This window comes from Mirounga leonina, unplaced genomic scaffold (assembly GCF_011800145.1).
Source record: "Mirounga leonina isolate KUSES-001 unplaced genomic scaffold, KU_Mleo_1.0 Mir_174, whole genome shotgun sequence".
In the NCBI taxonomy this organism is placed as follows: Eukaryota; Metazoa; Chordata; class Mammalia; order Carnivora; family Phocidae; genus Mirounga; species Mirounga leonina.
The window spans coordinates 76,344,346-76,369,156 of NW_023270451.1; the positions used below are offsets into that span (position 1 = coordinate 76,344,346).

General features: G+C 51.4%; 1 protein-coding gene across 1 annotated transcript; it reads right to left on the reverse strand.

Moving 5' to 3' along the window:
• Positions 1-8,383: 8,383 nt before the first annotated feature.
• On the reverse strand, positions 8,384-23,090 carry KLRG2 (killer cell lectin like receptor G2). The gene is made up of 5 exons (XM_035021212.1): positions 22,318-23,090; positions 16,888-16,989; positions 16,085-16,230; positions 9,056-9,159; positions 8,384-8,547 (listed from the first exon to the last, which is right to left on the reverse strand). The coding sequence occupies exons 1-5, from the start codon at positions 23,075-23,077 to the stop codon at positions 8,427-8,429; spliced, it is 1,233 nt and encodes a 410-aa protein (XP_034877103.1). The 5' UTR covers positions 23,078-23,090; the 3' UTR covers positions 8,384-8,426.
• Between the last annotated feature and the right edge of the window lie 1,721 nt (positions 23,091-24,811).

Below are 24,811 nucleotides of genomic sequence, written 5' to 3' on the forward strand. Positions count from 1 at the left end.
CTGTGCCACCCAGGCGCCCTTATTTTTTATTTTATGAGTTCATGAGTCGCATGCTCTACCTGACTGAGCCAGCCAGGTGCCCCTTAATGGTCTTAATAACTGCATTAGATGGGAAATAAAAGGTGTCCAGTAACCCAGTAAACCAACAAGCCTGTCATCCCTTTGTTGTTTGAGAGACTGGAAAGGTTTGTCTTTTATCAATGACCACCTCAGCATCACTTTTGTCTTACCCAACCAGATGATGCCCAGGAACTTGACTGACCTGGCCCTTGAATCCTGTTGGTATTTACTTCCCATCCTACGACTAAGTAGGCAGCTGCTTGAGAGGGAGGCTAAGTCCGCGCAGGTTAACATCATGTACGTAATGATAAGGCACTGTCTCCTCTGGCTCTAGGGAACCAGCAGCTGTATACTATAGGTCCCATTGCGCATGACCCGCGAGGCTAGATTTCACTTCTCAGCTACACAACCAGAATTCACCTGGTGTCATCAGAGCCCGGTCCAGAATGGCAGAGTATGCACGAGAAAACACTGGGGAGGAATCCTGCTGATCTTGTAGATCGAGACTAATTGGACCGTAATAATTAGTCCCTCATAACCCTCAGTCGCCTTTATTTCTCCCCACAATTTCGAGGGGTTTCCATAGATCAGTGGGTATTCAGCCACATTGTCTATTATTGTCTGTTAGTGTGAGACCAATAAATGGTTCATTCAACCTGAGGCCTCTGGCCGACACCTCCTGCAGGAACTGGAGGACAACGCCGGCCTAACCCTAGTCTCTAGGGATAGAGGGTTAGGAGAGGAGCCGTTTGTAACACACCTGGCTTCTCTGAGCCTTCCTTCTAGGGAGTAAACTACTTTCCCTTAGGCAACGCCTTCCGTAGGCTTAGCAAAACTGAATTGGGTTGTATTTTCTCTTGGGATATTAGATCCTGCCACACGTGTTCACAAGTAACCTTGGTGGCACCCCTCTCCGCCATTTCGTCGTGGGCAGGGTCCTTCTGTTTTCACTCTATTTCCTTTATGAGGGATTCTTTCAGTTTCACTTAAGTCAGTCACCATGAAACTACTGGAGAAATGCTCTGATTAACCCTAGCGGCCAGGACACGCACTGAAGTCGGGTACCATGCCCCTGGGGCTGACCGGAAGACACAGTTCTCCCCACCAGAGGAGAATTCTTCCCTGGGCCTCTGAACGCTGGGTGTAAATGGCATGTTGCATTCCCAGTTCACGTGTAATTTCTCGTAGTTCTTCTATAGAGGCTGGGTTATCTTAATGCTAGCATTTATCCAATCAATCAAATTAGCTAAGTGCCTGCAATCCTCAGCCATGCCTGAGGCATGTAATCCGTGTGCCAGGCTGGCTGAGCGGTGACTCGGGCCTTTTTTTACATGGCAAACCCATTTAACAGACTGCCGTCTCCCCCAGGATCCCGCAGTTTAACACCGGGCCTGCCACCCCTTCCCAGCCCTTCTGCTTCCCCACCATCTCACGTAGCACACCTAACAACTCCTCGGGCGTTTTTAAGGCGTCCCCGTACTCACGCACTGGTCTGAAATGCTCCAAAGACCTGGCCAAGTCTCCCCACATGGTCATGGGGGGCCAGCTTGGCATTTTGAACCAGCAGCGGCCCCTCCTCCAACCCCCTGCCTGTCCCCCTCCCACTGCTCCCCAAAGACCCCCGGCTCTCCCCCCAGCACGGACCCTTTACCCAAGCTTGTTTTGTCTTCAGTATCCTGCTGACTACACCAATTGTTTAAACGTGGAGGAGGGTCACTAACATATCCTCCAGCCTCAGCAGGCACTTTTAGACCGAAAAACGAAGCCAGCCACCGAGTTTTACGCAGGGTAACTTACTGACACGGACAGGAGGGAGTGCAGCGGACCGTGCACCATACTCCCCACCGCTATCCAGACCTTCATCCCCAGCTTTTATGGAGCGAGGAGCATGCTGGCGAGGTCCCCGGGTAGTTACCTGAGTGGTGCCACCTGTGCGCCAGAGGGGGGCGCAAGATGGAGGGCCAAAGATGGCGTCAGTGTTCTCAGCACGCCTCCGGAGCTTTCTCCTACAGTTCTCGGCGCTGTCGTGTTATCTGGTGACTGGAGTAGAGAGTATCCGTTTAGTCACATTTGCAAAAGCCGTTGGTCCTCTAAGGACATCCTGCTGAGTGTTTCCTTTGTTGAGGCCTGTGTTCTACTGTCATCAACCATTTCCCCCAAAGCTGAAACTTGAGGGAAAAACTCTCCATTTCTAAGTAGACTTGTTTTTTTTCAAGGAAGACTTTCTTACTCCTCTGATAACTCTAAAACTAAGGTTTACTTTTCTTTATCAAAATATAAATATTTTGAAAAACATTCTTGTCTGTTTTTCCCATCGGAAAAAAAACAAAGCTGTTTACATTATGATTTTATTATACTTTGACTACTGATGATATTTAGAATGTCCCAGAGTATGAGTAAGGCAATACAAAGTTGCCCTCTGTTTTCCTTTCCATTGCTTGTTCTAATTTGAAAACAAAACCCAGCTTCAGGGGAGTTAGGAAAGGCAGGAGAGGGCCGAGTGAACAGGGTTTTCATGACAGGGGCCAGGCAGGGGGAGCCAACCAGGCAGGGCCCACCAGCAGTGGGGTGCAGGGGCCTCAGGTGAGGAGGGCCTTGTGGGGTACTGGCACCAGCCAAAACGGATGTCAGATGTTCTGGGTCTACAAGTACATATGGAGATCAGGCCAAACTCATGGCTACCGTAGCAGGACTTAGGCTGAGAGCAAGGCACTCAGCCTCACAGAACTGGGCTCTCCGTCAAGGACCCAGCAAGGCAAGGCCACACAGGAGAAGCCAAAAGCTTCTCCAGAATCTGCTCCAGTACTGCTTTGGAAGAGCGGCTCTCAAGGTCCCCAATCAGTGCGCTTCTGTAGCTGGATACTATTGACTGCCTGTAACTCAAATGGGCTTAAACGGTGGTCTCTACTGGTCCCTGTGATTGAGTTCCATGTGACAGCTCCATACGTAGGTTAGCGCCTAAGCCTTATATCCAGATAAAGAGAAACCATTCCATTTTGGGTCTCAAAGAGCAAGGCATCTTTTCCCAGAAGCCTTGGGCAGACTTTTTCCTCCCATCTCTGTGACCCAGACTGGGTTGTGTTCTCATCTGGGAACTAAAGTGAGCAGAGAAGGACATCCCTGACTGGCTTAGGCCTGGGCTCTGGAACCCAACACTGGCCAGGAGTCTGGAACTGCAAGGTTGGCAGGATTGGTTAGGTGTGTCAGGTGCCTCCCAAATTCCCCCCCGCCCCAAGCACCCCCACTGCCAAACTGGGGTCACTGCCAGACCACATGGGTGCTCCACAGTGGAGGGGGCAGGAGTGTGCAGCAGATGAAGGAGAGACAACCCCAGTGTCCCCACTGATTCCTTTGCTTGAACACACTCCGTGGTGTTGGCAGCCAGACCAAATGCTGGGGCAGAGAATAGACCTTGCTTTCTGCATCCTCCCAGGAGCCTGGTACAGAGACACAGCCGATGTGCAATAGACGTGGAATGAATGAAGTGCCTCATTAACCAATATGATTTCAGTGGATTCACACATCACTTTATCCTATCACCATACCCATTTTACAGGGTGGGAAACTCAGCCATGCCAAGTGACTAATCAAAGTCACAAGGGAGGCACCTGGATGGCTCAGTAGGTTAGGCGTCCGACCCCTGATCTTAGTTCGGGTCTTGATCTCAGGGTTGTGAGGTCAAGCCCCGTGTCAGGCTCGATGCTGGGTGTGGAGCCTATTTAAAGTCACAACAAAGTGTATACCTTTGTGTTGGTGAGCCTGAGGCTCTTCCTGGCCTAACATAACAGGTATGTCCTGGGCTGGGAGAGGCAAGAGGGGATGAACAGACATCCCAGGAAGGAGCAGAAAAGGCCCAAATGAACGAAGGTGGAATCATATACAGCACTAGGCATAGGACTGTACCCTTTCTAAAACCCTTCTCATAGTCTCGTTTTACTTTGATACTGCTTCTAAAGCTGAGAATAACCGATGACAAGCCCGTATGTATCCAAGTTGGGATACATGAATTTAGTACCCTGAATTTTTTGAGAAAATTTTGGTACAAATTGCTTGAAATCAGTGTTAAAAAATCTATCGAGTGATAAATTAAGAAGTACCCAGTGTCACAACATATTCCTGTGTCGAAAATGTTTATAGTGAATCTAAGCCTAACTCCTGCAGCTTACTGGAAACGAGAGAAATCCAGAATATTTGTCCCTCTACAAGACAACTGGCCTTGTCTGTCCAAAAACTCAGTGTTTCAGAAAACAAGTTCTAGGTTTAAAGAGATTAAAGGGACCAATAACAGTGCTGAGACCCTGACTGGATCTTTGTTTAAAATACATCAGTGGAACAACCAGGAATATTGGAACATGGATTGAATGCGAACTTAACGTTAATTTGATTAAGTGTAATAATGGTGGAATTACAATTACGTAGAAAAAGACCACTCTTTTTAGGAGATGCATGCTGAAGCATATAGGGGTGAAGTCTTGAAGTCTACAACTTATTTTCAAATGGTTCAGCAAATTTATACACACACACACACACACACATAAAGCGTAAATGTGGCAAAATGTTACTTTGTTAGATCTAGGTAGAGGGCATATAGGAGTTCATCCTATCTTTTTTCAATGCTCCATTTTGAAAGTTTTCACAAACTTGAGGGAGATCTTTAGATTTTCCATGTAAATCATCACTTTAAAAATGCTCTGTTGGGGGAATGCGCCTGGGTGGCTCGGTCGGGTGTCTGCCTTTGGCTCAGGTCATGATCCCGGGGTCCTGGGATTGAGCTCCACATCGGGCTCCCTGCTCAGCGGGAAGCCTGCTTCTCCTCCTGCCCCTCCCTCCCCCTGCTCATGCGCACTCTCTCAAATAAATAAAATCTTTAAAAAATAAATAAAAAATAAACCTTGCTCTGTCCTTCAGGCAAGGTTTTTCCAAACATGGTCTCTCACCATCAGTATGAGAATCACGAAAGAAAACAGAGGAATGGCCAATGAGCACATGAAAAGAACCTCAACATCAGGCATCCAGAAAAGGCCAATGTAATTACAGACTTGTGGTATCACTGTAGGGCTCTGAAACTGATGTAACGTGTGTGTCGATGACACTGGATGAAAACAAATGCAAACAGAAACCACACCGAGCTAGCACTTCACACCCATGAGAATGGTCACAGCGAAGAAGACTGGCAACATCGGGGCTGATGAAGATGGGGAATGGCGAGAACTCAGATTGTGTTGGTGCAGGGATTATAAAATGGTCCAGCTACTTTGGGAAACAATCTGGCAGTTTCTTACGCACACATCCTTACCGTACAACCCAGTAATCCTCCTCTTGGGTACCAAGAGAAAGGAAAACCTACCTCCAAAGACTTGTATGCGAATGTTCAGAGCAGCTGTATTCATAACAGCCAAAACCTGGAGACGACTGTGAGATCACCAACCCGAGCAGAGAGAAAGTGGGGTCCACCCCTGCAGAGCAAACAGCTATGGACCCGTGCAGCAACGCGAGCGAGCCTGAGAAAGCAAGAGTACATACTATATGCCTTTTTTCTATGAAATCCTAGAACAAGTTCAACTCACCTGTAGAGACAGAACATAGATTCACCTGGGACTGGAGGTCAGGGAGGATTGGCTGCAAAGGGACATGAGGGAACTTTCTGGGGCCTGTGGGACATATTCTCTATCTCGCTTGGCAGTGGTGACAAAGGCAGCTATGTTTGTTGCAAAGTACTCCCGAGATAGGTACATTTTCTTTTGATCAAACTGTACCTCAATAAAGTTGATTAAAATCTATTTACATCTCTTCCCCCCCACCCCCATGGGCTCTTTTAGACAGGGTTTCTCAAAATGTGGTTTCTGGATTATCTGCTTCAGCATCACCAGGAAAGCTGGTAGAAATCTGCCCTACTGAATCAGAATCTCAGGACGGGGTGGAGGAGGAGTCAAATATGCCAGACACTGGCGGCTCTTCCACCACTGGCCAGCCATCTGAATGGACCCCAGAGGCTGCTGGACCCACCCGTGCCAGTGGCTGGTCCCCACAGCTCCGTGACCCCAGCCAGTGCTGGGGGCAGCGCCATGATGACATATGGCTCTCGCACACCAGCAGCTGGTGGTGCCTGGTGGGAAAAGAGACTAGAGCAGTATCTCAGGAGGAATTCCATGCAGACCAACCTGCTGCGTAAGCTCCCCAGCCTGTTTTGCAGAAAGGGAAAGATGCACTCTGACGGCCAGGCTGGAACCTGTGAGAAGGCCTTTCAGCGAAGGAAGTAATGACGGGCTGTAAGCAGGGGCCGCCACAGGACCCACTTCAGAAGCCAGCAATTCTCAAGCTGGGCTGTGCGTCAGAATCTTGTGGACCTTTTTAAAAAGTCTAATTCCTCTTTTAATCATAGTAGTACATAAATACGGGCTCTTAAAACAAACAAAAAACCCCATAAATATGGCTTTAGTAATACTAAAGTATGCATATTTAAAAAACAACATTGGTCCCTCTCTAATCTTATTCCTTCTGGGGACGCTGAAATTTTTTAAGTGTACAGCTTGATGAATGTTTATGTATGTGTCCACCTGACCCTGTTCAAATCAAGACCCAGACCACTTCCAGCACCGTAGAATATCCACTGGGGACCCTTCTCAGTTCATCTTTCCCCACATAACCACATTCTCACTTCTGTCACATCAATTAGTTTGAAGGCAACCACTTTAAATTATTTTTGCCATTTCTTCTAGTATTTTTTTCATATTTTTTTTTTAAGATTTTATTTATTTATTTGAGCGGGGGAGGGGAAGGGCAGAGGAAGAGGGAGAGAGAATCTCCACAATGAGCGCGGAGCCCGAGGCAGGGCTCGATCTCACGACCCGGAGATCATGACCTGAGCCAAAACCAAGAGTCGGATGCTCAGCTACTGAGCCACCCAGGCACCCCTCCAAATTTCTAAATAATATGCTTACACTGCTATTTCTTGGTCTGCCTATTTTGGACAGGAACTAGTAGCTTCTTAGGACAAGTAGATCCAAAGTTCACTCTCCTTCCCCTTCCTCACCAGGTGAAACTTTAAAAACTTTAGGACTTCCAGGCTGTGGCACCAACTGCCCCACCCTGGCCACTTGTGCCCCGGGTGCCCCCCACCTGTGGTCCCTGGCCTTGAGCTGGGAGCAGCCAGAGAGCCAGGCTCAGGACCTTGCTGAGTAGCGCTCTGAGGTGTGAATGGAACCTGTTACCAAGCTCCGGAGTTAAATTGTGGTTGAAGAAAGCCATGAGAAACACCAGAGTGCCTCTAAGATTTTTATTGCTTGTCAAGTGCACTCTTAGGACCCCACCCCTTTCTGCCAGCCAGCCTGTGCATTCTGTACCAACTGTTGGTGTGAATGGACCAGTAAAGGTTTCTGCTTGAGAGGAAGCTGAATGCATGGCCTGCCCCCCAAAGAGGAAGGTCGGTTGGCCCAGGACAGTTGGGTCGAGGATTTGGCACCAAGATAAGATGCAGGTACTGTCTCCGGTCACTGGGAGAGAGGTCTGGACAGGCTGCAGGGACTAAACCAGTCCTCCGGCCGCCCCCCTGTGGCCACTCCCTCTCACCTGAAGGCCCCTCCCTGCCCCCCAACACAGACATCTTCAGGCTGGTGTCCCCACACTTGCCGGTGGAAGAGCTGCCTCGAATCTCCCCACAATTCTTATTTCCTTCCTCACTTGGACCCCCACGCCTTGCAGCTCCCTGGTTCTCCTGCCCGGGCCGGGGGGCAAGGGGTCCCATCCTCTGCATCTTCCCACCTCGGGCATCAGCTGCTCAGAAGTCCCGCCAGCACCGCACACCGCAAACCTTACCCTCTGCCAGCTCGGGGCCGGGAAGGAAACCCTCCTCTTCCCTCCTCCAGGGGCGACCACTCCTCACTTGCTGTCTGTCCTCCAGACGCTGTTGGTCAACGGTGTCGGCCACGCGCCCAGCCGCCTGGAGGCGGCATCCCAGCGGAGGCTCAGGCCCTGCGCTCAGGTGAGACCCGCCGGGCAGCACTGGGATCGCTAAGGCCTCGGGTCCTCCAAGACTGAGGGGGTGTGCAGGTGTGATTAAGCAGGTGACGGAGAGGATGGGAAATGGCCATTTTAATGAGGGAGAAACCTAGGCTCAAAAATGCTAGAGAAACCATTCCAAGGGAACCGCTTCAGAAGCTGGAAGGGCCACAGAAAGCCTCCTCGCCCTTGGACGTGACCTGCCTGAGCCGGAAGTCCAGTCCCTGGTTGGCTCAGAAAGGGCCCCCTGAGCACAGAGCAGGGAGACCCCGAAGTCTGGGTCCAGGGAAGAGGCTGCGACAGCTAGCAACCTGGCTTCCCCTGGGGGCACTGCATGCCCCCAAGTCTCAGGACGGGCGGAACCCAAGTCACTTGGTCCCCTTGGCGCAGACCCATGGTCTTGGAGAGGCACAGTCCAAAGCTACCAGCTTGCCTCCCTCCAGGCCCCCACACTTGAGCTCCGTCTGGTCCTCCGCTTCCTCCGGGAGCCTGGGGAGGGTGAGAAGAGGGGACAGAGCTCAGGATGATGGCCCCTGCTGGCCTGTGTGCCTGCTGCTGATGGGCATGGCTTGATCACTGCACAGGGCAGGGGAGTCTGGAAAGGGCCCTGGGGTGGGAGTCACGAGGATGCCCCATAGCTCCAGAGAACCACCCAAACCCCTCTGTGCAGCACCCCTTATCTACAGAACAGGGTGACGATCCTGCTTGGGTGAATGCTCTGGAGACCCAAACAAGGGATGGGGTGACCAGGACTAAAGGACACTAAGGCTCCAAGCCAGGTGGGGCAAGGAGGGTAGGGTGTCTCCCAAGAGGTACCCGAGGCTGGTGGTGGAACAAGGGGCTGAATCTGGGAACAGACAGATGGTGGATCCAGATCAGCAGTGGGGGAGGTGCCAGCAGAGGGGAAGGCCCCAACCCCTCTTTGGCATCTACTGTGATGTCATTCTGGTCATACTGGGGACAGAGAAGCCACCCACCCAGGCCCATGGTCACTCACAGCGGGGGCGATAGTGGGGCCCCGTCGATCCAGTGCCAGCCCTGGGGGCCTCGCCGGGCCGCCACCCAGGAGTACTTGGTGACTGGGTATCTGCTCAGGAAGTCCTGAAGGAGAAAAGCAGCTGGTCACCCTTCTTCCGACACTAGTAAGGCTCCCCTGGGGCTTCTGTGCCCCCCCCTCCCCGTAGTACCCCCAGCAAGTTCCCAGCTCACCAAGAGAACAGACCCAGCTCCACCCAGCTCTCCCCAAACACCAGGAATTGGAAAGCTGTATTGGATGCTTGCTGGTCGGCAGACAATGGGGACCGGAAATGGGGGGTGCCCACCTCAGCCTCAAGGGGAGAGAGCATGTTAACGCCGGTCCCCACCGGGCAGCGCAAGATGGGTACTGAGGGGAGAAAGCACATCCAGGTAGCAAAGAGGCGAGGGCCAGGGCTGATGCGGCTGGGAGCAGGGGGCCAGCGGGGCGCTTCTCAGTTACGTCGCATCCGCTCAGCACATTATTAAGAACATTTTTAGGGGCGCCTGGGTGGCTCAGTCGGTTAAGCGACTGCCTTCAGCTCAGGTCATGATCCTGGAGTCCCGGGATCGAGTCCCGCATCGGGCTCCCTGCTCGGCGGGGAGCCTGCTTCTCCCTCTGATCCTCCCCCTCTAATGCTCTCTGTCTCCCATTCTCTCTCTCAGATAAATAAATAAAAAATCTTTAAAAAAAAAAAAAAAAAAAGAACATTTTTAGGGGCGCCTGGTGGCTCAGTCGTTAATCGTCTGCCTTCGGCTCAGGTCATGATCCCAGGGTCCTGGGATCGAGCCCAGCATCGGGCTCCCTGCTCAGCGGGAAGCCTGCTTCTCCCTCTCCCACTCCCCCTACTTGTGTTCCCTCTCTCGCTGTGTCTCTGTCTGTCAAATAAATAAAATCTTTCAAAAAAAAAAAGAACGTTTTTAAGAAAGACAAGTACAAAGACCGTGGAGCCATGAGAGGCAAGTTATAGGACATCAGGGGTTACCGTGAGTATAAACGCTGACTCCGAGTCGTGGCAGGATTATGGTAATGACAAAATGTGTTGGCACGAGAATGCAGACATACAAGGAACAACAAGAACCACAAGTACGTTGGAGAACTGTTAGAGATGACCTTTCTCTTACATATTTGTCCTTGGCGTCATCTTGTTTTTAGCAGCTAATTAAAGGAAAAAATGGTATTTAAAAATGGTGTTAGCTTGGAAGAAGATGCTTGAATGTTGTAAGTCCAGGCAGGAGGCCGCAAAGCGAGCGCAGTTCCAGAACCTAACTTGCTGCCACGTCACATGAACAGTCCCATCCTTCCCACCACTCCGATGAGTGATTCCACTTTGGAGAATAAATCCAAGAACATGAAGGGGAGAAAATGAACGACCCAAAGGTAACACAGTGTTACTTAGAGAGAGAAAATGGAAACTACCCAAAGGCTCAGCAATCAGGAAACAACTGGGCACATTATGGGATATCAACATGATGGAAAATTACAACGTTGCTCAAGATGCCAAGTACGTGGAAAATGTCATTACGAAATCACGCTGAGTGAAGAAAGGCAGACCGCACCAGGAATACACGTTGCTCACAACATCCAGAAGCCTCTATTCATGAGGGGAAATTAGGAGGAGACTGTCCTATGGGAGTTTAATGTATGCCCAGCTCTTCCCTAGAAAACTTGTCTAAGTTGAGGAAGCCAAAAGCTCCGTCTTTAACCCTGGTTATTAGAAAGTAAGCACGAGAGTAATGACCGTCCCCTTGGTGCCCCTCCGAGTGGTCCTCCGGGTCTCAGCGTAAAGGTCACTTCCCATAGGGACACCACACGCCCACCCCCTCCAAGGTGAGCTCCCGCCCCCGGGCCGCCGGAGCAGGACTGCAGAGCTTGGTGCACGGCTGGTCGCTTTCCGACCTGGGACGGTGACCGCGGCGAGGACGGGGAAGGCACACACACAGCCGCACGTCGGCCGGAGCCCGGGCTGGGGCCCGCCAGCAGGGCTGGGCAGGGAGCTGTGGCGAGGCGGCGGCCGGTTCGGGGAGGCACACCGAGGCATGGGGCTTCTCCCGGGGTCGGGACACCCCCTATTCAAATTCCGTGTATGGGACCTTAGGCAAGTACCCAAACTTACAGAGCTTCAGTATGGGCCTCTGAAACGGGGGGCCCGTCCGTACGGAGGCCCGAGGGGAGCTGTACAAAGCCAAGGGCACAGAGTCCACGCTCGGCCGGGTGGTGTGCAAACGCGGCCCCCGACACAGGGGACCTCGTCTGATGTTCCCAGCACTGCCGAGGGGCCCCTGCCCTCAGTCCTGGCCCCAGGCCACCCGGCTGTCCCTCGCTTCCACCTCCGGGGCTCCCACGACAGCGGCGTGGCCTGTCCCTGCCCACTCACTCCTTTCCACCCTTCCTTCCTCGCAGCTCCGACTCCGTTCACTTGCTCTCACCGCTAGCAGAAATGATGGTGTGGGCAAAGCATCATCCAGAGACGCAAATTCCAGAAACTCGCGAACCAGCTGTGGTTCACAGAACTGCGCCGTTGTGCCGCCGCCGCAGTCCCGGGGCCTCCATGGCCTCCCGCGGGTGCTCCTCCAACTTCGCCACCAAACGTCGGGCCGCGTGGGGACGGGAGCCCGAGCGGAATGTACTTGAAATCCCACATTTGGCATCTTAAAACGGAGGTAAATTACCTGCTCTGCCCTCAGGCATTTCTTTTTTAAAAGTTGTGGTAAAATCGCATCACGTATCACGGAATTTAGCGTTTTCACCATTTTCAAGTGTCCAGGTTGGTGGCACTGGGGTCATCCACACTGCTGTGTGACCATCAAGGCCGTCCGCACCCAGAACCTTCCCATCTCCCTCGGGGGAGAACTGGTGTGCACTCACCCCCGCCCCCACGCCACCAGCCTCACCCTGTACATTTCAAATGCTCCGATTAGTTAATTTCTTCGTGTTTTTTCCACCTTTCTGCAGTCAGCCTGTGTGGCTGACAGTCCGTGCGCGTCCTGGGCGCTCCCTGCACCCTAGGAAACACAGCTGTGCTGAAACCAAGGGCGCAGACGGCGCTTAAACTTTCTTCCTCTTCTCTCACTGTGAGCAAACCGAGCTCTTGGGGAGGATGAGACCTGCTTCTCCGAGCTCTGCATACAGCTGGTGCCACAGTATGTCCCTGGGTGTGTGCGTCCCAGCTCCGGGGGCCTGGCCTTTGCCCACTGCCTCTGCCAGCCTGTCTCCAGCTAGCCTCTCCCCCCCCCGTCCCAGTGCCTCCTGGAGCTTCTGGCCCTCGTCCAGAGCTCAGAAGGATCCCAGAGCTCCCCAGCCATCATAGTCCAGAATTTAACTGCCTGGGACCCAAATTCTCAGTCCTTTTGCAAGGAGCTTACCCAGACTTTTCTATACTTACTTATGTTTCAAATAATTGACCCTGTATGCTTAGTTCTACAAGAATTCTTTATCCCAAGCTTGTAGTTTGGATGGTGTAAGCTCATCTCCCCCTTGGAGGACACACCAGCCACAGGGAGGTTTTTGCTCAGAGGGCTGAGGTCATGCTGAACTGAACCTGTGTACTCAGAGGCGGCAGGGGCAGAGGCAGGCTTTCGGAGGACACGTGCTGGGCTCGGTGGGTCCCTGGCAGGCTCGGCCCCCTCCCCCAGCTCCACCACTGTCCAGGGACCCACCTCCGTTCCCGTTCCCGCTGGCCTTCATTTTGCAGATGCCACAAGGGAAGGTTCCTCAGCACAGCCTATTCTTATCTGACAAATATAAGAACTCTGGGCCTGGCCCAGGCCCCTGGCAAAACCTTTATATACTGATCTTCTTCATAGGCTACTGTCCCCCTGGCATTTCCTCCCTATTATACATAGCCCACATTATTAGCAGAACGTTTAGAAAATTTAAAAAAAAATAAAACTTTAAGGAAGAAGAAGAAGAAAAAAATCACTCGTAATCTTGCCCCCAGTGGTAACCACGATTAGAATAAGGAGTATACATATTTCCTTTCTGTGTTTTTTCTTTGCATCTATCTTTTTACCATACTGAGATCCCAGATTTGGTGTTTTCCCATCTACATTGTATCTTTTTCATTTCTCCATGTTTTTTGAAACTTTAAGTGTTATTCCTGGTGGATAAAATAACCCACTGTATTTTCTCCAGCAGTTTTATGTCCACCTCCAGGAAACTCCCAGAGAGAAAGAGAAAGGCAGGGACCCCCTTCCCTGTTGTACGGTGCAGAATAGCTTTGGGGTCAGGACTGGGCAGGAACAGTTCAAGAAAACAAAAGGTCACATATGAGAAATCTTAAGTAAAATATTAACAAGTCAAATCCAGAAGTCCTGGGGAAGAAAAAATCATGGCTAACTATCTCAAGAGGCCTAGAATATTAAAAACAAAACAAAACAAAAAACAAACAACAATGTAATTCATATACAAAGAGATTCAGGGAATAAACAAAAAGATATCATCTCAATAGACACACAAAAAAGCATCCAATGAAGTGAAACTCATTCAGGTTTAAAACTCTTAATAAAATAGGAATAGAGGGCGCCTGGGTGGCTCAGTCGTTAAGCGTCTGCCTTCGGCTCAGGTCATGATCCCAGGGTCCTGGGATCGAGCCCTGCATCGGGCTCCCTGCTCAGCGGGAAGCCTGCTTCTCCCTCTCCTGCTCCCCCTGCTTGTGTTCCCTCTCTCACTGTGTCTCTCTCTGTCAAATAAATAAAATCTTAAAAAAAAAAAAAAAAAAGGAATAGAAAGGAATTTTCTGAAATGATAACAGAAGGGGAAAATAAGAGATAAGAGCGGGAGATGACAGCACATGAGAAATGTCAACAAAACTTGGGTAGCTGGACAGCTGTAATCGGCTGAGCAGACCCAAGAAAGCTCTGTGGTTTTTCAAGGAAAAGGTTGAGTGAGAGGAAGGTGAGAAAGACGCCAGTTGGAATTGAGAAGCCCCCAAATGCTCAAAGATTAGAGGCAATAGGTCCTTCTGGAGGCCAAGGTACAGGAAGAGGGGCCTGGAGAAAAAGTTCTGGTTAAAAGTCCTAAAAAGAGGGCGCCTGGGTGGCTCAGTCGTTAAGCATCTGCCTTTGGCTCAGGTCATGATCTCAGGGTCCTGGGATCAAGCCCTGCATCGGGCTCCCTGCTCCGCAGGAAGCCTGCTTCTCCCTCTCCCACTCCCCCTCCTTGTATTTCCTCTCTTGCTGTGTCTCCCTCTGTCAAATAAATAAATAAAATCTTAAAAAAAAAAAAATAGTCCTAAAAAGAAGCAGTGAATGCCTCGCTCCTACCCCTTCCCACAAAATCCACTCTCCCCTCCCAATACAGCAGATCACCAGTAGAACTTTGAGAAATAAACTATAGGGGGCCAGGGGATCCAGAGCACCAGGTCTGGCTGAGGGTTGGAGGTACTTACGCTAGAAAAGGGGAGGGATTAAGTGCTACGTTCTTACAAGTGAAACCTTGGTTCCCTTTCCCCACTGCTCCTGGAATGCTGCCATCCCAGCATTCACTTAAAAAAAAAAAAAAAAAAAAAAGAAAAGTTGAGCCCCAGCCTGATGTCCCCATTGCAAAGCCTGCCTCTAAAAAAGTCCATTGCATCCCCTCACCTCCACCCTGACACAGAGCTTCCAATCTGTTCTTTAGTGCCTTACTCTTAATTATGACAGCTGAGGATCATCAGACATTTTAGGAAATTTTCTAACATGAAAAGACAAAAAAAAAAAAACCCCACAACTCAGTACATAGAATAAAAGGTACTTGCAGAAAAAACAGACATGATACAGGGAGCAGAACAAATTTCAAAAACAAAGTTAGATATAACTATTATCTATAATGAGATAAGAGAGGGGCGCCTGGGTGGTTCCATGGGTTAAGTGCGTGCCTTCGGCTCAGGTCATGATCCCAGGACCGGTCCTGGGATCAAGTCCCACGTCGGGCTCCCTGCTCAGCAGGAAGTCTGCTTCTCCTTCTCGCTCTGTGTGCATATGCTCTTGTTCTCTCTCTCTCAAATAAATAAATATTTATAATGAGATAAGAGAAGATACTGCATCCTTGAAACAAATAGGACACCATAAAAAAAGGACATTTGAAGAACCAAAAAAGAGTTCTCAAAATTACAAATAAGGCAATAGAAATAAAAATGAAGAAAAACACCGACAAAGGGATAGGACTGTTCAGTTTCAGGACAGAGGGAGAACAAAAATAAAGGCCCTGAAATTTGGGGGGTGGGGGAGTCACATAAAAGGATCAGAAATCAGACTTATTAAATGGTAAGACTGAACATTGGAAGGTAACAGAGCAAAAGCAGCACAATTCTGGGGGACAACTGTTTCCACCTTAGAATTCTGTACCGAGCCAAGCTGTCAGTCAAATAAGGTTAGAATAAAAGGTATCTTCAGACATGACAGGTCTCAAGAAATTTACCAGGCATGCACTTTTTTTCCAGGAAATTTACAGCGTATGTACTCCACCAAGAAAAGGCTATAAACCAAGAAAAAGTCTTGAGATCAAGGAAACAGGGACCCCACATAGGAAAGAGGCAAAAGCAATGGAGGCAAGATTCCAAGACAACATATACCTTGAGCACTGTGCACCTTCCCTCCACAGGACAGATCAATATAGTGATTAAACACCTATATCTGTGGTTACTTGATTAACATCTGCCACACTCACTGCTCTGTTAGCCGTGTAAAGGTGGGGGCTGGTTGTTCTGGGTCATCCTAGAATCCCCAGTGCCAAACACAGTGTAGGTGCTCGACAAATACTTATGGAATCACTGAGGGAAGGAACGCTCACGGTTAACTGCTTGGCCAGAGCATCCCTGCTCCCCTCTTCCCAGCTCCGCCTCCACTTAGAATGAAGGGTAAGTTGAAGACCTTGGAACCCTGATGTCTGGTCCTCCTGCATGTCACGTTATTTCCCCAGGCTTTGGTGATTTTCTCTGTAATGTAGAGATGGACTAGATCTTTGCTAGGAATCTGTGATCTGTAATGATACCTACATCCTTCCACAGCCCACCGACCGCCTCCTTCTCACCTGGGTGTGGCTCAGCAGCGGGAGGGTAGCCTGGTGAGCTGAGCAGAACGCCTGGCTGGCCTCCCAGGCCTGAGCTTCGGTAGAGACGTAGTAGCAGTGCTCCTCGGACCACATCCAGCCCTGGGGGCACGGCCGGCACCTGATCCCTGCAAGCACAGAGACCACTATAAAGAACTGAATGAAAAAAAAAAAAAGGAACTGAATGTATGCATGTTAAAAAAAAAAATCAAAATCTAGGGCGCCTGGGTGGCTCAGTCGTTAGGCATCTGCCTTCAGCTCAGGTCATGATCCCAGGATCCTGGGATCAAGCCCCGCATTGGGCTCCCTGCTCAGTGGGGAGCCCGCTTCTCCCTCTCCCTCTGCTGCTCCCCCTGCTTGTGTTCTCTCTCTGGTTCTCTCTCTCTCAAATAAATAAAAATCTCTAAAAAAAGAATAATGAATAAATAAACAAAAAAATCAAAATCTAGCCACCGTTTTGAGTGAGGGGGCAAATCTGGAGCGTGGAACTGGCAAGCCTTGAGATGGCAAGCAGGATGGGCAGGGCCCGGGCTGGCTGTAGAGTTTGCGTGGTGCACAGAGCGCCCCCAGGTGGGAGCTGTCAACCCCCTGCTTGTTAGAGCACAGGCTGTGTCCAGTGGGAGGCAGGAGCTCTTTGTCCCTCTCTCTGCTCAACAAGCCCAGTGTCTTCACGCGGCATCTGCCCAGTGGGGATGTCTTCTTCTAATTCTCACAAAGCTGCTGTGAGGACTAGATGCCCTGGTGGTGGACAGAGCAGGAGAGGGGACCGGGAGGAGGCACCATACCTGCTCTAGAAGCCAGAGCCACGATGGCGACTGCGGACACAGCCAGAAACACAGCCATGACCGCCAGGGCCCAGCGCAGGGACTTCATGTACATAGGCAGCCCTGGGGAAGGGGACAACCAGGAGAGATGGGTTAGAAGGAGCCAATCCAAACCACACCCAACTCGGAACCACACTGACTCACACACCAGCACCCCACCCCCTTGGCCCAGGACACCACAAAAAAACACTCAATTTAGGTTAGAACTTCCTATTTGGGAGAAAAATGCTAGAAGATATTCTGCTTCTTAAATTACTAGAAGACCTAAGAGTTCGTTCAAGAAAGAGAACAGATGACTGGCTGACAACCATTTGCTGAGCACTGAATGTGCATGAGACACGGCACAAATACCACCAAGAATAGGGCCAGACCTCTGCGCTCACAGAGCTAAGGGTACCAGGAGCTACCCCTCCAAATAAGAGAGGGATGCGGATTCCATTTCAACTTCAACAGATCTGGGTTCAAGTCTGGCCTCCACAAGCCCCCCACGTGTTTTTGGTGTTTTCCTTTTTTTTTTTTTTTTTAAGATTTTATTTATTTGACAGAGAGAGACACAGCGAGAGAGGGAACACAAGCAGGGAGAGTGGGAGAGGGAGAAGCAGGCTTCCCGCGGAGCAGGGAGCCCGATGCGGGGCTCGATCCCAGCACCCTGGGATCATGACCTGAGCCGAAGGCAGACGCTTAACGACTGAGCCACCCAGGCGCCTCAAGGTGTTTTCCCATTCTGACAGTGCAATCACCTGCCTCTTCTATCTCTCCAGGTCACCGGAGGCCGATAGTGAAGCACCGTGCAGGGTGTGCTTTGCAGGCGGGAGAGCAGGACACAGACGTGAGCCACCAGCAGCTCAAGGCCCCGGGGGACCCAATAGCTGGAGGGAGGCTTCAGGGGGGAAAGGAACTCGCAAGACTGAGCCGGGCAGGAAGAAAGGCGGCGGCAGAGGCTCAGGGAGAGAGAACGGGTTCGAATGTCAGATGCTGCCCTGGTGACGGAGTGACCGGGGAGGCCAGAGGGGAAAACGGGGAGAAGAAAACACAGTAAATGGTTAATCACGGCCATTGGCAGTTGTAAGCAGCTTTCCACCCGGAAACATCTAAAATAACTGAGCACTCCTGAATTTGATCTCTGCCCGGACACAGAAACATGAAATCAATTAACGCAAAAGAGGCCTCTCTTTAGATGTGGGTTCAATTTAAACTTCCCGGGGGCACCTGGGTGGCTCAGTCGGTTAAGTGTCTGCCTTCGACTCAGGTCATGATCCCGGGGTCCTGGGATCGAGTCCCACATCAGGCTCCCTGCTCAGCGGAGAGCCTGCTTCTCCCTCTCCCTCTCCCTCTGCCACTCCTCCTGGCTTGTGCTCTCTCTCTCAAGTAAATAAATGAAATCTTTTTTAAAAAATTTAAAAAATAAACTTCCCAGACACTTGGCTGCCAGGGGCTGGAGGACCTGCCAATATCTTGGGGCCGAGGGCTGGGAATGCCACATATCCAGCATAAGGGTCCCAAGAATTCAACTATCATATTTTTGCCAAAACCTGAAACAGCAGAGGTTAATTCTCCAGCAAATATTTTAGTATTTTGAAAAGACTAATTCCGTTTTTAAAACCACATGCATATCCGTATATACCTCCATATGAATGCACACAACACATACACATAGAAAGTTGGGAAACATTTCCAAGGCTTTTCATAAAACACGTTTTCAATCATAACTCAACTTTAAAAGCACTTTTGAAGTCCTTGATTTCCCATTTCCATTAGGAAAAAAACACTTGCTTCAAAGACTGAAAAGGGCAGTGTGTTACACCAATATACGAAGAGTCACATTCCATCTGTGACCTTTTTGGAGTTTGCTTTTTTTTTAATTACATAATCTGCTTCTTAAAGGGATTTGACCCAAATTTTCATCAACTGATAAATGGATAAACAAAATGTAGTATATCCACACAGCAGAATATTCAGCCAAAAAAGGTAGGAAGTGCTGGTGTGTGTTGGACAGTGGCTGAACACGGAGAGCTTTATGCTGCTAAGTGAAAGAAGCTTGTCCCAGAAGGACTCATATTATATGAGTCCATTTATGAAATGTCTGGAATAGGCAAACCCACAGGGACAGAAAGTGGATCAGTGGTGGCCTGGGGGAGCCTGGGGGTTGACAGCTAAAAGACACAGCATTTCTTTTTAGGGTGTTGAAAATATGCTAAAACCAACTGTGGTGATGGTTGTGCACCTCTGGGAATGTACTAAAGACCACTGGATTGTATGCTTGAAGTGGCTGGAGTGTGCGGTTATATGAATTAGAACTTGATGAAGCTGTTATAACTCGATGAAGCTGTTACCAAAAAAAAGTGATTTGAATAAGCTTGGAATAAAAGATACATATAAATGGAGAGTCTTAAAATAAAAGCAGAACTAAAAAGCCTGGAGAAGAAAAGGAAAAATCTACCAATCACCTCCGTCAATGTAACTACCGCGACTGCACGCTCTGGCCTTTCAGAAAAGAACGCATAAAAGAAATAGAGCAGGTTACACAGGCCCACATACCTTCTACTCAGGGCTGCACGGCTGACCTTGGGAATGGCCTCCTGCAGAGCCAGCGTCCTCCCAAACTTCCAGACAAAGGAAGTCCTGCCTACCTACCCCCTTTCCAAAGCAATTCCCCCCCCCCTTTTTTTTTAAGATTTTATCTATTTATTTGAGAGAGAGAGGGAGACTGAGGTGGCATGGGGGAGGGAAGAGACAGAGGGAGAGGGAAAAGCAGACTCCCTGCTAAGCAGGGAGCCCGATGATTGCGGGGCTAGATCCCAGGACCGTGAGGTCATGACCTGAGCGAAAGGCACACCCATAACCAGCTGAGCCACCCAGGTGCCCCTCCAAAGCAATTCCTAATTACACAGGTAACCCAAAACATTCTCCTTACAAAAAAATGAAAACACACATAAAGCTAAAGTCCCCTCTAAACCCATCTTTACCTCACTTCCAATTCTGGACGCCCTTACGTTGAATTCTGTCTGCAAACACACCCAGTCCCACATGGCAATAATAACACACATTCCCTTTCTTTCCAGCACCTTCCCTTCAGCCCCACTCTCTAGCTTCCACCCGATTTCCCTTCCCAATCTCGGAATGACATCTCTGACGTTACAGTCTGTTTACTCTTGAACTGTGAGTCCATCTTAATTTGCCACATTTCCTACCCGCAGCTGAAACACTGTTTGCTTCCTCCTAGTCAGATCTGGTGGCCTGGGGTGGAACCAGGTTTTGTGGGACTTAAAGGTTATTCAATTTGGGGGGGCGGCGGGGGGGAATCTTAAAAAAAAAAAAAGAAAACTTCCAAATACAAAGCCCAGCATAGGACTGACTCAGAGGGCTCACGCCAATGAGGGTCCGCGTTTGTGTCATTTTTTTCAGGTAAAGTTATTACAAATGCCCCTGCTCCTCCAGCTGGGCCTGACCGTACTGGGCATCACCCTTCAGGGCCCCATTTCCTCCAGGCACCCAGCACTGAGTACATTCTTCCTACCCATCCCATCAAAATTCTAACTACTCTGGAGTTCCTAGGCCACCCCACCTCCTCCAAAAGACACCTCCTCCCCCAGCCTCTGTTCTCACTCTCAGCTTGAGTCCTCCCTGCCCAGACCCTTCCTGGCTCCATCCCAGGGTGACCTGTATTTATATTTTTTTTAGTCTTAGACCCTTTAATTAATCTGACAAAAAGCTGTAGACCCATTGTGGTAGAGAGAATAATGCCCCCCACCCCCACCCCAAAGACGCCCATGTCTTAATCCCTGGAACCTGTGAATAAGTTAGGTTACATGGCAAAGAGCACTTAAGGTTTTGGTTGGAATTAAGGTTGCTTATCAGTTGACTTTAAGATGAGGAGATTTTCCTAGATTTTCTGGTTAGGCCCAACGTAAACACAAGGGTCCTTAGAAACAAGAGGGAGGCAGAACAAGAGTCAGAGAGGGCAGCAGAAGGAATCAGCCAAACATTGCTTGCTGGCTTGGAATATTCCGAGGGGCATGAACTAAGGAATGCAGCATCCTCTAGCTACAAAAGGCAAGGAAACAGAATCTCCCCTAGAGCCCCCAGGAAGGAACACAGTGCTGTTGACAGCTTGGCTTTAGACCAGTGAGCCCACATCAGACTTCTGACCCACAGAACAGTAAGGTAATAAATTTGGGTTGTTTTAAACCACTAAGTTTGTGGCAATTTGTTACAGCAGTGATAGGATAGGAAATACATCTTTGGGGCGCCTGGGTGGCTCAGTGGGTTAAGCAGCCGACTCTTGATTTTGGCTCAGGTCATGATCTCAAGGTTGTGAGATGGAGCCCCGTGTGGGGCTCCACACTGTGCCTGGAGCCTGCTTAAGATTCTCTCTCCCTCTCCCTCTGCCCCTCCCCAGTCTAAAAAAAAAAAGACAATATACCATCATTCAGAAAATGTGCTCACACCAAACTCTGCAAAAGCCCGAGTGATTTGTGTCCCTGAACTCTACCCAAGACCAAGATGTGGCAGAGACCCTGGGGCTTTGAGGCCTGTCTAGCTGGCCTGGTCTTCCTCTCCCCTGGCCAAGCTGTTGGCACTCTGCCTCCCCAACTTTCCAGTTAGAAGGGGCCTTTGCCACCCCCAAATCCTACTCACTTTTCAACGCTTACTCCAGGAAGCTTTCCCAGGCCCCCAAGCTCACCAACCACTCCCTCCTGGCTCCTTGTCCAGGATTGTTTATATCTTTTTTTTTTTTTTTTAAGGTGGGGGGGCAGAGGGAGAGGGAGAAAGAATCCTAAGCAGTCTCCACGCCCCTCACAGAGCTCGGGAGGGGCTCAATCTCACCACCCTGAGATCAAGACCTGAGCTGAAATCAAGAGTCAGAGTCATAACCGAATGAGCCACCCAGGCGCCCCTCCAGCCTCCTTCTTGTCCCCTGACAAGCACCCCATCCCTCAAACGGACCCCCTCCCCCACACACCGCCCCCAGCAGTCTGGTGCCTAGTCCCCACGCAGTAGCTGCGGAATGGGGGAGTGTTTGGGGCCAAATGCTCCTCAACATACGTGGAGGGAAAGAGGGAGGGAGCCTGGGTCGGGGGACCCGGTTCTCGCCGGCACCGTCAGGCGATCCTGGCAGGCTTCCCCTCTCCTGGAAGTCGTCCCACCTCTACTTCCCAACCACGCCGCGCACACGACGAGGTAATGTGCAAGTTCTAGCGGTGGGGAGGCGGAGCGGTGGTGGAAAGGTTTTACTCTTTCACGGCAAACAAATGCAGTCCAGTTACCTAGCCCCGACTGTGACCGATCCGAGGCGGGGCAGGACAGGTGGGACCGGGGCAGCGGGGCGGCTGGGGGGAGGGGGTGTTGCGCTCAGGCGGCGGCGTCCCCTCCCCGGCCGCGCGGGCTTACCTATGAGCTTTATGGCCCGGGGCAGCTTGTCGTCGTCGCCGCCCGTCTCGGCGCGGTGCAGCAGCGCGGCGTCCTCCTCCTTCTCCAGCCCCAGCTCCCCGCAGCGGCCGCGGCACGTGGGGGAGCCCGGGGGCTCCGAGCGCCCGTCGGCGGGGCTCGCCCGGCCCTCGGCGTCAAGGCCGCGCTCCGGCCGGGCGGGGGGCCGCTGCAGGAGCGGGAGGGCGGGAAAGGCGTGGCGGGAGAAGGCCGGGGACTCGGGCACCGGCACGGTGAGGAAGCGCGGGGACGGCGCCGGCGAGGGCGCGCGACTGCCACCCGCCACGCCCACGGACTTGACGCGCACGTCCACCTGCAGTTCCACCGGGGCCCAGGTGCCCTGCGGCGGCTCCCCGGGCGCCAGCTCGGCCCCCGGCGCCTCGCCGGCCCGGGGCTGCTCGGCCGCGGTGGGGCCGGGCGACGGCGGCTCGGAGCCGGCGGAGGCCTGGCGGCGGAAGGCGCCGTAGCCCAGGCTGGGGGCCGGGAGCCGCAGGAGCGCCGGGCGAGGCGGGGGCAGCTTCTTCCCGCCCGAGAGGTCCTGGCCTGCGCCCGCCGCTTCCTTTACGGCGCGGGCCAGACTCGGGCTGCTCTCGGGACTCTCGAGCCGTCGCTCCTCTACGGGCACCTGCGGCTGCTCTGGCCCCGCGCCCTGGCTCCCCAAGGGCTCCATTGGGAACTCGGCCCCGGGTGGGTCTCCTCCGGACGCCGCCTGGGCCCGCTGCATCCGGGGAGCGGAGCGACCGAGAGATGCCAAGCGAGCGCACCTGGGCCCAGGTATGGAGTCGGCTTCACCTCCCGGGTCGGGATTGGTCCAGCCCGGTCGCGGAAGTTTTCAGGCTACGCCCCTCTGCCCCCGCCCACCCGAAGGACCCCGCTGGGATTGGCTGCGGCCGGGATTCTGTTGGCCACGCCCCCTTAGGCTTCCCCAGGGCTGCGGGGAAAGGAGCGGAGGAGGGCCTGCCCGCGGGGTTACCGAGAAAGAACTGCAAGTAGAGGCAGAAGGGAGAACCCAGAGCCCCGCCTGACTCCTTCCTCTTCTTTGTCCCAGTCCCACGGCCCTCTGCCATTGCGCTGATTTTGAGAGTTACAGTCTGGGCTGAGAGCGGTTGGCCAAGTGTGTAAGAGATCCTGGGACCTCAAAAAACAGCGGGTCCAAAGGAAATTGGGCGGCCTGAGGAAAAGTAGCAGAGCTGGTTGCCCGACAGTGTAGTGGGGGAAGGGGCACCACACCTGAGTGGACGTCCCTACAGCAGAAGTCCCAGGGACAGCCACTCTGGAGGCATGACTCCTACTACCCTAACTCATTAAAAACTGGGGGATGAATAAGCATGAACGTGTATTTTCACGGGGAGAGGAGCCTGGCCCCCAGTCAGCCTGGTGTGGTGCAGTACAGGGTTCCCAAACCTGGCCAGTGATCTGAATACCGTTTAAAAGTATACATAATCGGGGCGCCTGGGTGGCTCAGTTGGTTAAGCGACTGCCTTCGGCTCAGGTCATGATCCTGGAGTCCCGGGATCGAGTCCCGCATCGGGCTCCCTGCTCGGCGGGGAGTCTGCTTCTCCCTCTGACCCTCCCCCCTCTCATGTACTCTCTCTCATTCTCGCTCTCTCAAATAAATAAATAAATCTCTAAAAAAAAGTATACATAATCCTGGCTGGGCTTCAGCCGGACTTTCTGCATCTCATAAAGGGAGGAGGCCAATGGTTTTTAACAAGTGCCCCAAAGTAGGATTGACAGATAACACAGAAGCCACTCTGTTATATCTGAATTTCAGAAAAACAAGAGTTTTTTAGAGTAAGTATACCCCAAGCACTGTGTACTTGTATTTAAAAATCATTCATTATCTGAAATTAAAATTTAATCTCTCACCTATATTTTTTAAAATATTTATTTGAGCGGGGAGGGACAGAGGGAGAGAGAGAGAGAAGCAGACTCCCCGCTGAGTACAGAGCCCAAGGACTGGACCCTGAGATCAAGACCTGAGCTGAAATCAAGAGTAGGAGGCTTAACCAACTGAGCCACCCAGGCGCCCCTGCCACCTATATGGTCTTTTAAAAGATTTTATCTGAGAGAGAGAGCGCAAGTACATGAAGGGGGGAGGGGCAGAGGGAGAGAGAGAAGCAGACTCCCCACTGAGCAGGGAGGTTGAGGACCCTGGGATCATGACCTGAGCTGAAGGCAGCTGCTTAGCTGACTGAGCCACCTATATTTTTATTGACTAAATCTGGCAAACCGTACCCCAGGGACTTCTATCGGATTGGTCTTAGGAGCGGCATCTGTTAACACCAGGGACAGGTTACTCCTAGGGGAGAGGGAAGGAAGGAGGATGTGGAGGAGAAATGCCAGGGAGGGATGGCCCCTGAAGACAAGTAATTGAGAGAAAAAGTCCAGTGGAAAGAAAGTGCTATATGAAAATATGTTGTTTAATCCCTTCAAAAATCCAGACTACATATTTAAT

What these genes read in the sequence shown, in the direction of transcription:
- KLRG2 (XM_035021212.1), bottom strand. Translation starts at nt 23,077, where the DNA reads ATGCAGCGGGCCCAGGCGGCGTCCGGAGGAGACCCACCCGGGGCCGAG. An exon ending in CCGGGCCATAAAGCTCATAG is followed by an intron (nt 16,990 to 22,317) that starts GTAAGCCCGCGC and finishes CCCCTTCCCCAG; the next exon opens with GGCTGCCTATGTACATGAAG. An exon ending in GGCTCTGGCTTCTAGAGCAG is followed by an intron (nt 16,231 to 16,887) that starts GTATGGTGCCTC and finishes CTGTGCTTGCAG; the next exon opens with GGATCAGGTGCCGGCCGTGC.